Genomic DNA, 14645 nt, shown 5'->3' on the forward strand with positions numbered 1-14645 from the left:
TTCTACGATCGCTAACGTTTCGAAACCTAGAAAGATGTATGGGACCATACCACTTGGTTAGGGGGCAGGGCGTCCTGGGGCCTTAACACAAGCTTTTAAATCCGTAGCGACTCCTTATTGTTTCGACATTTCGTACATTTATCGCCATTAAACTAAATCAGGATTGTTTCTTAGCGTTTTAGGACGTCATCGACCATTACATGAACGCAATACGTACCACTTACTGAGGTGTAACATTATCTATTTACGATCTTTATTAAGATGAACAGATATGATGGTTTTACAAAAGTTTGTGTTTTTGGTAAACGCCCAGTTAAACATACATTATTGTACCCATCAAGACGCATTGGAGGAGGTGGGTGAAGTAAGTCAGTTTTGTACGGAACTCTCAGTGCATAAATAAGACTCGCGAACTGCATGCTTGTTTCCTTTTGAGCGAGGAACCCTAAAGTACGAATATTTAAGTAGGTAATCTAGCAGATACTGCCTAAAAACTTTATTTCATGCATTTGAATAATCAATTGATCGTTTCGTGCGTTACTTCTCTGTACTCGACACTCACTTTTCGGTTAAATTTCGTCTGAGTGATACGTAACATGGTTTAATCATGAAGTTTTTGATATTAATATTCATTTTATTTTCGTGTACGAAAATCTTTTCGGCGGGTAAGTACCATAAAAGTACTTAGTACTTAGTTGCGTGCACGAGATTTTTAACTAGGATAAAAAGAGGGGAGTTAAATGTTATTTTTTTTTTTGAAAATTACAATACCTACACACGCACACCACAAAAAATGTACTTAACGAACAAATAAAAAAATAAGAAGTAGGATACAAAAAGGCGACCCTATAGCTTCATAGCGATTTTTTTCTGGGACTTTTAGGTTTGGAAAAATATTAGAATAAAATATTACATATGGACCGATAGGATAGGAATAGGGTAATTGACTCATTTCAAATTAATATACATAGGAAATTAATTTGGCACCCTATTTGGCACTCACTTATGATATCATTTCTTTTTTCGGCAAAGTCGATAACGAATATAGCGACATACATTTGGAAATTTTCATTTACAAGTAAAGTTTTTACTCTACTTTTAGAAGTTCAAGTTACAAGTCAAAAATCCTAGAATAATAACTTTTATGTCAGAAAATCTTATTGCCGAAATCTTATTGTCATTAACATAATCTAAGTAGGTAGCTAAAAACCGTTTCTATAGCATTCAAACAAAAATAACTGCATCATAATTGGTCCATACGTATAGAAGCTACGTACACAGTTGAACTTTTAACATCCCTCTTTTTGGGGTTCCGTATCTTAAAAGACTTTTTTTAATGATAATGTCCCGGACCGACACCATAACGTGCTATCCAAAACACGAGGGTGTAACACCACTAACTTCCACATTACAAGCTAAAATTTTTTACCGAATTCTTTTTCTACTATCGCAAACGCTACCAAAATTAAAAAAAATGTATGAGAATGACATTTGTTATAAACAGGTCACGTGGTCAAGTTATCGATCGTATCTGTCGTTCCGATATTTTTTTTATAGTTAAGTAACGAAGCGTTAACGTTTGTAGACAGATACCTATGTGCCACATGGCGAAAGGGCCCAGGAGTCGAACCCAGAAGCTTGTGATCATGTGAAAGAGGCAGTTTAACCAAGGCAATGTTTAACTATTCCTCAGACAAGCCGTGTGCTGCACGTCGAATTGTAGAGAATGACTCGGTAGTGTGCGTGTGTAACTCTACCTACTGTGATGACGTCATTAGGGAGCACCCTGCGCCCGGCACCTTTGTCGTCTACACTTCAACCAAGGTTTGTCATGATACTTGCATGTGTTGCAATTTATTTATTTATTTACTAGCGAACACCCGCCACTTCGTCCGCGTGGAAATCAATGTAAACTTTCAAGTCCTGTTTCACCACTTATTTTGTATTTTTTTTATGATTTATGAACAAATTTTTAAAACTGTAACTTTAAAAATGAAGGACTTTCCATACAAACTTTCAACCCCTATTTCATCCCCTTTTCATTTTATTTTCGCAATAAAAAGATTCCCATAACCTTCTCCGTATTATGGTCTTAAACCGTGCCAAGTTTCATTTGAATTCATTCAGTAGTTTCAGCGTGATGCCCGAATAACAAAAAAAACAAGGATAGACAGAAAGACAGACAGACAGGCAAAAAATAAAAAAATAAATATTCTTAGTTTCAATATCGATTATAAATGCCCCCCAACAAAAATTTTCGAAATATCTTCAATGTACAGAATGTGCAAAATGTACAGAATTCGTATTATAAGTATAGATTTTAGATGTATAAGTATAGATTTTAGATGTTAGGTATATTCACATACGTCATACAGGTTTTCTCGCGATGTTTTCCCGTCACCGTTTGAGGCATTAAAGGCGTTTGGGATATTTACCTTATTGAATCGGTTTTCTTTTTCTTTTCAGAGTGGTTTACGTTTTAAGAAAAGTGTAGGGCATTGGAGTAATATCGTTTATGGCCAACCGATGAACCGTAAGTTGCAATAATTTTACTTTTTTTTACATATGTCCCGATCGGTCCTGTATCTTCCAATTAAAATAAACCCTAATTTAAGTACTAAAAAAAACCTTTTTAACTGCACTTAACTGAAAAGTTAGAGGTGTAGACCGAACTCTAACCTATCCCCAATCCAGAATCGGAGGCAGAGGTCATATCCACTGGACTATCACGGCTTAATCAAAGAATCGGAGGCAGAGGTCATATCCACTAGGCTATCACGGCTTAATCAAAGAATCGGAGGCAGAGGTCATATCCACTGGGCTATCACGGCTTAATCAAAGAATCGATGGCAGAGGTCATAGCCACTGGACTATCACGGCTTAATCAAAGAATCGGAGGCAGAGGTCATATTCACTGGACTATCACGGCTTAATCAAAGAATCGGAGGCAGAGGTCATATCCACTGGGCCATTACGGCTTAATTAAAGAATCGGAGGCAGAGGTCATATTCACTGGACTATCACGGCTTAATCAAAGAATCGGAGGCAGAGGTCATATCCACTGGGCCATTACGGCTTAATTAAAGAATCGGAGGCAGAGTTCATATCCACTGGACTATCACGGCTTAATCAAAGAATCGGAGGCAGAGCTCATATCCACTGGGCTATCACGGCTTAATCAAAGAATCATAGGCAGAGGTCATATCTACTGGGCTATCACGGCTAAATCAAACAATCGGAGGCAGAGGTCATATCTACTGGGCTATCACGGCTTAATCGAACTATCAGTACGGGATGTAAATGATTATAGATTTATTTAATTTTCAGATGCATATGATAGACTCACTCTACGTTTAAATGCATCAGAACGGTACCAGACCATTGTGGGCTTCGGTGGAGGAATAAGCGACTCGGCCGCTATCAACTGGAAAGATCTCTCCCCAGAGCTACAGGATTATTTTATCCAGTAAGACACTTGACGCCTATTGTACCTATATACCTATATTGCTTTACTTTAAAAACTCCATTAATGATAAATAGGTAGTTATACGGGTGTCCCGTAATTATTACGACATACTTTACAGGGTGATAAGATCTATCACCCTGTAGTAGTAGGTATCTAGATGTACAACTTTTCCTAGTACACTTTTTCATTATGACCGTTAATAGTACAGTCGTACAGTACCTGTAAAAAAATGTAGATGAAAATCATTCTATTCAATATAATAGGTCCCGACTATTTTCTAACTGCTTTCTACACTTCTGGACTGAGCTTCTTTTTTTTTTCTTTTTAGTTTTTGTATAATTTATGTAGTCGGGTTTTTTTATTTGTTTAATTAATTAATTTATTTATTATATTTTATCTCACAAAGTTAATTTTATTTATAAAATGTTGAGTTTTCTGACATAAAAACTCTTTGCCGTATAATAACAAACGGTATTTAAAAAAGTACCGTTCGTTATTATACGGATGATAAAGGTTTTATATTATATAACGGCACATGTGCGTAATGAGATAAATTACGATATTGAAATTGGTGAAATAAGCGATACTTTACGAGCAAATGTGTTATAAACGTAGATACATCCAAAAATAAATCGTTAAACATATAAGGCAGCCCGAACGTCCAGTATCCTGCTGAACTGCTTCTGATTTCTAGTTTTAAACTGATTTCTAGTTTTTAACCGACTTCAAACTTTGTTTTTTTTTTTAATTAAACTATCAGGTCTTACTTTGGCGAGAATGGGCTAGAATACAACATGTTGCGTACGCCCATTGGAGGCACCGATTACTCGACTCGCTTCTACTCCTACAATGACCTGCCCAAGAATGATGCTGCCCTCACTAATTTCACATTCACCGAGGAGGACATTAAGTACAAAGTAAGAAACTTTACTTTCGTTCTTTACTATCTTGCCAATTGTTTTTTTTTTTTGTGTATTAGGCTTTTTTATGAGACCTCAGGCGGCGTCACCAGCGGGTTAGGTTAGGTTGTATAGACTACAAGCCCTTGAACAAAAATTATCTGTGAAATGAACCAACGTGAATAACGCGTGGAAAGCTGTTACTATATCAGAAAATAACTCTAAGCACTATGCCGTCATTTTTGAGCGGTACAGGTGAGTATATATAAGTTGAAAGTTCACATCGAGATTCACGCTAACGAAGTCGCGGTCATCCGCAAGTAATGAATGATAAAAAAAAACATTACAGATACCGATGTTCAAAGCAAGCATGGCCATGTCAAAGACACCGATTTACGTGATCGGTTCAACTTGGTCACCGCCTCTGTGGATGAAGACCAACGAGAGCATAATCGGCTTCACCCAGCTGAAGTTTGAGTACTACCAAACATATGCGGATTTCCATTTGAAGTAAGAATCAGAATACTAATTTATTATAAGTGTCGCCGCACACGGGCCACAGCCACAAAAGCCGATACAAGAAGCAAGAAGAGGCAACAAAAGTAGCTGAAGCGCGCTACAGACACTTGTGGCCGGTGGTCAACACTTGTGGTCGGTGGCTGCTACTTTTTTTTACCCATACATGCAGTATCATAATCGCGCGAGTGGCGTGTGGCGGCGTTTTGTGTCGGGTTTAGTGGCCGGTGCGGGCCACAAGAAGCGAGTAGAGACGATTGTAGCGCCTGGTGGCCACCGGTGTCAACCGTGTGCGGCTAGTCCATATAGAATGTCTGAAAACTACAGGAAATGTGTCGGTAGTGGCGTATTGTGGTTGTGGCTGGTGGTGGTGGGCCGTGTGCGGGAGTCCTTATTGTTAGATGTTAAAGCGTTTGCGGGCTGTACGACTAATGTCAGTCGTCAAGTAATCTCACATGCCTGCAGCGCTAACGGCTTGACAGCCAATATAACTGATCGTGTGTTGGTCGCGATCGACATGATGCCATGCACATCGCGACCAACATGCTGGTAAACTCCTCTATTCCCAACTAGTATCAATAACGAGGTTAATAAAAGTTGTTACTAACATAACCGCCATAATGTTCTACAAATTGCGTGGTACATTATCTCGTTCCTATGCTCAGAAATTTTCAATACCCAGTAACCCAGTTAGCTACCACAATCAAAATTATTCGTAAATTAAAAATTTGAGTGTCTCATCAAGATGAAGCTACTCACGGAAGACTAACTTGATAGTAATCAATTGTAAATTTGTTCCACGGATCCCCGACTTCTAAGGAAATATGAAAATTAATTTTGTACTTAATTAAATCATAAAAAATAGTCTTAAGTAAAGACTATGTTTTTATTTTAATTACACCATCAAGTAAAGTATCAAAAATGCTCTATTCACCTATAGTAATTTAATCTGGAACTTTTCAGATTTATAGAATTATACTCATCAGCCGGTATTCCCATTTGGGCAATCACTACAACCAATGAACCTTTGAATGGAGTGTTAGAACTTTCTGCGTACAATACACTTGGATGGAGTCTTAAAAACTTGGTAAGTACTCAGATTATAAGGCTGCCAGTCCAACAAAGCGGAGCGAGTGGTGGAGTCGAGAAACTGAGAAATATTAACCAATAGGATAACACAAAATCTCCGCTCCTCTTAAGTGGACAGGGACTTGCGAGCTAGTTTAAAAATTCTTATAAAACCGGTAAGCGGGGGAATGGAGCGGGGTTAAATAAATTAAATTTAACTTTCGTTTACTTAACATCTGCAACACAACAAACAAACAATCAAGTCATTCCTCTTTTTTCATATTAGTATAGATATGAAAGTAAGTCTGTCTGTCTGTTACTTTTTCACGTCTAAACTACTGAAAATTAATTTACTAAAGTTAGTTAGTTAGTTTACTTTGTTATAGAATACTATTGGATTTTTAATCCCGGAAAAATCAACAGTTCCCGCGGTATTTGTAATAAACAGAATTTCATGCGAACAGAGTCGCGGACGTCCGCTGGTATCAATATAATGTATTGGGACAATAATACAGCCCCCATAAATTAAATATCACGTGTCCTAAGCGGTGAAGGAATCCATATTCGTCTTTCTGCTGAGCACGAGTCTAAGGGTTAGGCCTATAGTTCACCACGCTGGCCCAATGCGTATTGGCAGACTTCACACACGCAGAGAATTAAGAAAATTCTCAGGTATGCAGATTTTCTCACGATGTTTTTCCTTCACCGTTTCAGACACGTGATATTTCATTTCTTAAAATGCACATAACTAAAAAAATCCCCGGGCTGGATTCGAACCTACGTCATCTGGAGTCAGAGGCTGAGGTCATATATCTAACACGGCTTTCACGGCTATAAGCTAACATTACTTGTTTTAAATAATTCCAGGGAGAATGGATTTTTCAAAACCTAGGACCAACAATACGCAATTCAAAATTTAAGGATGTGAAAATTATTACTTCTGACGACCAAAGACTTACAATACCTTATTTTGTTTATATGGTAAGTAAAATGTATCATCATCATCATATCAGCCGATGGACGTCCACTGTAGGACATAGGCCTTTCGTAGGGACTTCCAAACATCAAGATCCTGAGCCGCCTGCATCCAGCGAAACCCCTGTCACTCGCTTGATGTCGTCAGTCCACCTGGTACGGGGTCGTTTTCTAGTGCGGGGTTTATGATGGACTGTAAAAACGAAATGTATAATGTCACCTAAAAATCCCACCCATAAACTCAGTGCTAGATTGGGGAAGGGTGTATCCATAGAAGTTTATGTATGTATTTGCATCGGGGAAAATGCAATAAGTTAAAATAATAACTGACACTAAGTATTTAATCTAACTAGGCTACTTTACTTATTAAAAAAAATTTTAATAAAAAAAATACAACCGACTTCAAAACCTAAAAACGTACCCCCTAAACTAAAAAGCGAAAAATAACATCATAATATGTTCTACCTGCTGATCAGTATGAAGGCGGTGCTAAGCCGGTGATGTATTAATTCAAGCCATGTGAGTATATCTTATAGATTTAGATTTTGCAGACAGTGTTGTTTCATGTGGTCCTGTCAGAAATGGCTTTAATTAAGACAACACCGGCTAAGCACCGCCTTCATACTGATCAGCAGGTAGAACATATTATGATGTTATTTTTCGCTTTTTAGTTTAGGGGGTACGTTTTTAGGTTTTGAAGTCGGTTGTATTTTTTTTATTAAAATTTTTATTATTTTTCCATTTTTAGTGTAAAATTTCATCTCAAACAAATACATCAGACCCCTAATGACAGTCACAACCCATCTTGGTACAAAATTCTCAGCAATACAAATTAATCAAGCCCAAGCACAAGGTAGCTACCGTAAACCGTTAAGGAGTTCCCTTAATTGACCTTGATCTTCATCATCAGACCCCTAATAACAGACACAACTCATATAGGTAGAAAGTTCTCAGCAATACGAATTAATCAAGGCCAAACACAAGGTAGTTACTGTAAACTGTTAAGGAGTTCCCTTAATTGTCCTTGGTCTTCATCACCAAACCCCTAAATGACAGTCACAACCTATCTATGTGGAAAGTTCTCATTAATACAAATTAATCAAGCCCAAACACAAGGTAACTGCTGTGAATCGCCGAGGAGTTCCCTCGTCTGTTTTATGGCTCCATCATCAGATCGACTTTAAACTTTCATGAAATTGTAGTGCTTAAAAGTACTAAATGGAAAAGTATATGAACACACTAGACACCCATATAATTTTCGAAAGTTCCCCTCAATTTCTCCAGAATTCCACCATCAGATCTTGACATGATGGCAATGGGACCAAATGGGAGCTATACCGTTTCAAACAAAAAAAGAATTTTTGAAATCGGTCCAGGCGTCTTTGAGTAATCGGTGTACATACATAAAAAAAAAAAAAAAAAAAAAAAAAAAAAAAAAAAAAAAAAAAAAAAAATACCGACCGAATTGAGAACCTCCTCCTTTTTGAAGTCGGTTAATTAGTAAATTTTAGAATGGAGCGAGATAAAATTATGGCGCTTCTCCTGTTTGCTTCTAATAATATACACCTACAACAATTGTGAGTGCAAAGTAAGTATGGAACGTGAAGATCTCGACAATACTCTGGAGTGACCAACGTTCTTTATCTACCATTTAGGCGCCCTCTAGGATTTGGCGCCTGGAGCGACTACTCCGTTCGTCGTATAGGCGGGCCGGCCCTGGCTAGGTAGCTAACTTAGGTCTAGTTAGTGAATTGACCGGCTGGTTTGCAAGGAGCCGCTGGATGCTGGCGGCTCGAGACCGTTGTTTGGAAGTCCTTAGAGGCTTATATCCAGCAATGGATGATGATGATGAAAATTATATGTTTCAGTTACTCGTTCTTACTCCTCAAGCGATCGACTACATAGATGGTTTTGGAGTTCATTTTTATTCAGACCAAGTAGTTCCTCCGAGCGTATATGAGTCGATCAACATAAACTACGAGTATGGTGACAAATTTATTATTGCAACAGAAGCTTGTGAAGGTACGTACGTATAAGTTCATTAAAATCGGTTCAAACGTTTCAAAAATTATCCCGGACCTACTATATGTATTATATTATACTTAATACATGTTGATCAATACAAAAAATCAACGTAGCAACCCGGGATGCTAAAATTGCAGTTACTAAAACGTCATGGGGACTGATAACATTTGGTAGATTAAATGATAGGGAGAATAAATGGAACAAATACCCAGGTATTTATTTGAAAACTGTGGGTATCAATACGCTTGTTGCCGGCACCATGTTGTATAAGTAGCTTGATTAACGTAGCCGGCATACTTACAACGAGATACTTATTTTCACACATACTTACGTACCTACCTACCTACTGTATGCTACCTGTATCTACCAAAAAGACTTTAAGCTTTTAAAACACTGTATATTTAACGTGTGTAGATAATATGTCCCATAGGCGGCGTAATGCTTCCTGTAGGTATAGCACGTGCATACTACGTATGTAGATATGTCCCACAGGTGGTGTACTGGCTCGCTTCCAGTCTATCATGGTGCATCCTATTTATGTAGATATACTGCAGAGAAATCATTCAGAAACTTATTAGTTAATATATCAACTAATAAGTTTTTCCAATGCTCCTTGGTACATCAAAAATGATCGCCTGCATCGTGAGCTAAAAATTAAAACTACAAAGACAGAAGTTGCACACTCAATGAAAACATACCATAAGCGTATTCGTAAACATCCAAATCAACTTGCAAGGAACCTAATGATGAAGAAACCTGATACAACTTTCAAAAGGCTCAAGAGACCGAGCACCACAAGATGTCATGAAATAGACACTACATTATTATATTTAGGCAAATCACTGGATTTCGCACCAAACACGCCTTAATTGAAATACTTAAAATCCCGCTGAATGTCTCACGACAGATTGCAGGAATAATGAGAGACTAAATAAAAAAAAAAATCCCTGCGGCTAGTTGCATGGATTGGTGACAAAAGGGCTGGCTCATTTTTTGCGCAAAGGATGATCCTGGCTGTCCAACGTGAAAATGCATCCAGCATTCTTGCCACCATTCCACGTGGGCATGATTTCTATAGATATTAGGATAGCTTAAATTCCTTATTGTATTCTTTACTAATAATTATATTTCACAATTTATAGGTAGCTTTCCTTGGGAGACTATTAAAGTTGCATATGGATCGTGGGAAAGAGCATTTTCTTATACACTTGGTATAATACAGGTAAGTTATAATATGGGATGGAAAATGTAAACTATCTAAGCTCCCTGCTGTGCTGTGGAAAAACATCGTGAGGAAACCTGCATGCATACCTGAGAATTTTCTCAATTCTCTAAGTGTGTGTAGTCTGCCAATCCGCATTGGGCCAGCGTGGTGGACTATTGGCCTAACTCCTCTCATTCTGAGAGGAGACTTGATGATGAAAAGATTGAAACCATCTCTTTCTACACAACTACACCGAGATTCAGGTCACATCGAAATTCGTGTTATCAAGGTTCACAAATATCGCCGTCAGTATCTAAATGTGAACATATTTAGTGAAAAGAAATAATGCAACCAGCGAAATAAGGCGTGCTTAGAGAAACTTTGCTTACGTACATGCATTTAGAGCGCACCAGTATGTTTCAATTCCACATATTCATTGTAGCAATACAATGAATCTGTGGAATATTTCTATGCCGACCAGTGTTATTAGTAATAATTCAATCGATACCTTCTAACCATGGAGCCCTGTGTCGATACGGCATTGCCGTATCGACATAGGGCATAGAAATATTCCACAGATTCATTGTAGCAATACAATGAATCTGTGGAATATTTCTATGCCGACCAGTGTTATTAGTAATAATTCAATCGATACCTTCTAACCATGGAGCCCTGTGTCGATACGGCATTGCCTACCACAGGGCTCTATGGTTCCAGGGGCGGATTTACAAATCTGCTGGTAAATCCGCCACTGCAGAGCTCTCTATCGCTGTTTCTACTTTGTTTCAGGACCTTAATTATAATTTTGTCGGTTGGATGGATTGGAACCTATGTTTGGATACACAAGGAGGTCCAAACTGGGCGGGGAACTATGTCGATGCTGCTATCATTGTGGACAAAAGCAAACAGGAGTTCATCAAACAGCCGATGTTCTACGCTATGGGCCATTTCTCAAAATTCATTCCACGTGGATCCATGAGAATTCAAGCGAACGAAACTAGTTATTGTCCCCCTTCGTCAAATTTATACAAAACCGCCTTCATTACTCCTAAAAACACTATTGTCGTTAATTTGTACAATGAGTGAGTATAAATACGTCTCTTAACACGTACCTACACTGGCTACTGGGCTCATAATAATTTTAAATTTACTTTAAAACCAGTGGCGTAGCGTGCCTCGGAGGGGGCCCTGTATCAAAATTAGTTGGGGCCCCAAATTAAGGGTAAAGACTTCACAAAAGAAACAAATATGCTCGCTTAAAGTAAATATTTCAGTAACATAACCTATGTAGGATGTTTCCAACTTTACCAGGGAAAAAAATGTGATTGTGGATTACCTACATTTTACTATTTTTTGCTTTTACATTAGGCCCTGTAGTCTGGGGCCCAATATCTTTGACACAGCTGATACAGCAGTAGCTACACCCCTGTTTATAACACATTTGCTCGTAAAGAATTGCTTGTTTCACCAATTTCAATATCGTAATGTATCTCATTACTCTCTCACACATATGCCGTAATGTAAAGTAAAATGCACATGTGCCGTAATTTAATAGAAAACCTTTGTAATCCGTCTTAAAACGAACGGTACTTTTTTAAATCTTGGCAAAGAGATTTTATGTCACAAAAGTGCTCAACATTTTATGAATAAAATTAACTTTGTGAGATAAAATATAATAAAAAGCCATTTGATTCTTTAATTTTAATAATTTACACTTTTCATCATCATTCAAGTCTTGGGACTTGTGGGGTGGTAAGATAACTTTGTATGGGAACTGCGAATGTGTTATAATCACGTATCAGGAATTTTCTCATGTTTTATTATGAAATATATTATTATATAAAAATTTTAATAAAAAAAATTCAACCGACTTCCAACTCAAAAATTAACCTAAACTAAAAAGCAAAAAATAACATCTTACCTATGTGCTACCTTCTGAACAGTTTGAAGGCGGTGCCAAGCCAGTGATGTTTTAATTTAAGCCGTTTAAATTACAAAATTTCTGTGGTTCTTTCAGAAACGGCTTTAATTAAAACATGACACTGGATTGGCACCGCCTTCAAACTGATCAGAAGGTAGCACATAGGTAAGATGTTATTTTTTGCTTTTTAGTTTAGGTTAATTTTTGAGTTGGAAGTCGGTTGAATTTTTTTTATTAAAATTTTTATTTCTTAATTTTTAGTGTTAGCACACCTACTGAGTGTGAAAAAAAATTAATAAGCAATTAGTTGAAACGTTATTTTCTTATGATAAGTATCTAAGTCCTACAATCCTAATTTTAAAAATACTACCTTAACTCATTTACAAAATTTCACTCCCACTTTATCCACACGTAATATGAATATTCAGAAAAACGTGAAAGGTCTGTCCTCCGTTCATCACCAGACCCCCTATGCAGTGACAATCCATATGGTTGGCAAGTTCTCATCAATATAAAATTTATCAAGTCCAAACACAAGGTAGCTACTGTGAACCGTCGAGGAGTTCCCTTAACTCTTCTTCATCTTCGTCACCAGACCCCTAATACAGTCACAACCTATCCAGGTGGAAAGTTCTCATCAATACAAAATTATCAAGTCAAAACACAAGGTAGCTACTGTGAACCGTCGAGAAGTTCTCTTAACTATCCTTCGTCTTCATCACCAGACACCTAATACAGTCACAACCCATCTAGGTGGAAAGTTCTCATCAATACAAATTTATCAAGTCCAAACACAAGGTAGCTACTGTGAACCGTTGAGGAGTTCTCTTAACTGTCTTTCGTCTTCATCATCAGACCCTTAATACAGTCACAACCCATCTAGGTGGAAAGTTCTCATCAATACAATTTAATCAAGCCCAAACAAAAGGTACCTGTTGTAAATCGTTGACGAGTTCCATCGTCTGTGTTTCGGCTCCATCATCAGACCAACTCCAGACCTTCATAAAATTGTAATGGTTTAAAATACTTTATGGAAACACTAACAAACGCACTAGCCGTCCCTACGATTTTCGAAAATTCCCCTCGATTTCTCCAGGATGCCATCATCAGATCCTGACAAGAAAAAAATGGGACCACCCTGGAATCAAATCCTTCAAAACAAAAAAAGAATTTTCAAAATCGGTCCACAAATGACGGAATTATCGCTGGACATACATAAAAAAAAAAAAAAAAAAAAAAAAACATACATACAGCCGAACGTAGAACCTCCTCCTTTTTGGAAGTCGGTTAAAAAGAGTAATCATTGAGTTTCTTGCCGATTCTTCTCAGAAGATTTTACCTTCCAAACCGGTGGCAGAGTCTCTGCAAATTAAGTGGCTGTGAAAAATACAAATTAACAAAAGTTAACGTTGCTTATACCACAAACATTCTCAAGTGAAATTTAAAAATTGGGTACTTCCCATTACAGAAAAAAAATCCAAAGCCAATCCAAAAATCCATTTATATAACTAGATGAACATTCAAATTGCAGCATATTAATTGTTTTTTATTTATTCACAGCGATAGAGCCCGAACAATTAACCTGCAAATTGAAAACCAGCAAGCAACGGTACATTTGGAAGCCGACTCTATTACCACCGTGGAATTTCTTCAAACACAAAATTGTAATTTAAATAAAAAAAACTAGTCCACATTATCCACCACCACCATGATGGCATACGAGTTCCTTTTACATAATTATAGGTTAGCACTATGTTAGTATTTTTGTAAATTTTATCAAGGGGAGGGGATTACTAAGCGTAAACGAAGTCGCGGGCTTCCAATATAATACGTACAGCTCGTGCCGATTAACTTGGCACTCGGCTCGAATGATGTTTGTACTATGTTTGTATGGTTATGTTTGGTAGCCAAGTGTCAAGTTATAGCTACCAACTGTTTTAATTACATATTTATATTTTTATTTTAAGTATTAATATTACCTAATATTAAGGTACTAATTATAGACAAATATAATTCCAGTTAAGGCCAGCCGCATACATTCGTTTTCCGAATACGTTTTCCGAACACAGAAAACAGATTGCATTGCATGTAATCAGTATAAAATACATGAAATGAATACACATTTTTTCCGAACGGACTAAATTCCGCGCTCGCTCGCATTCGTACGTAACGAATGCAAGCCCTTGCGACATACATTCCGAATGAAGAAAAACGTAAAGTCTGCGGTAGTCTCACGAAATTCCAAATCGATATTACGCATTAGGAAAACGAATACGGAAAATGAATGTATGTATGTGGCCGGCCTTACAGTTTGATCTTATCGAATGTCACTGTGATCGAATAAAGAAATTATAATGAAGACATCCGATTTTTTCGACAATTCAAATCTTGCTATATTTTAAGGATAAAGTTAACTTTCAGACGATCAAGACATCGTCGACATTAATGTACCAATTTTAATGAATATAATAGAACTTGAAAATTATAATTTAAAAGTTTTATTTTTAACACATTTCTAATCCTTATTTATACAATTCTTTGAACACGATTTGTACAAAACGTGGAATGTGT

At 37.2% G+C, this 14645-nt stretch overlaps 1 protein-coding gene across 1 annotated transcript; it reads left to right on the forward strand.

Moving 5' to 3' along the window:
- Positions 1-2526: 2526 nt before the first annotated feature.
- LOC112049928 (lysosomal acid glucosylceramidase-like) lies at positions 2527-14540 on the forward strand. The gene is made up of 10 exons (XM_052882865.1): positions 2527-2533; positions 3328-3466; positions 4227-4383; positions 4715-4875; positions 5845-5968; positions 6817-6930; positions 8793-8946; positions 10092-10171; positions 10943-11235; positions 13635-14540. Exons 1-10 carry the CDS (start codon positions 2527-2529, stop codon positions 13759-13761), a joined length of 1356 nt encoding a protein of 451 aa, XP_052738825.1. The 3' UTR covers positions 13762-14540.
- Positions 14541-14645: the final 105 nt, after the last annotated feature.

The sequence above is a fragment of the Bicyclus anynana genome, chromosome 8, assembly GCF_947172395.1.
Source record: "Bicyclus anynana chromosome 8, ilBicAnyn1.1, whole genome shotgun sequence".
Taxonomy (NCBI): Eukaryota; Metazoa; Arthropoda; class Insecta; order Lepidoptera; family Nymphalidae; genus Bicyclus; species Bicyclus anynana.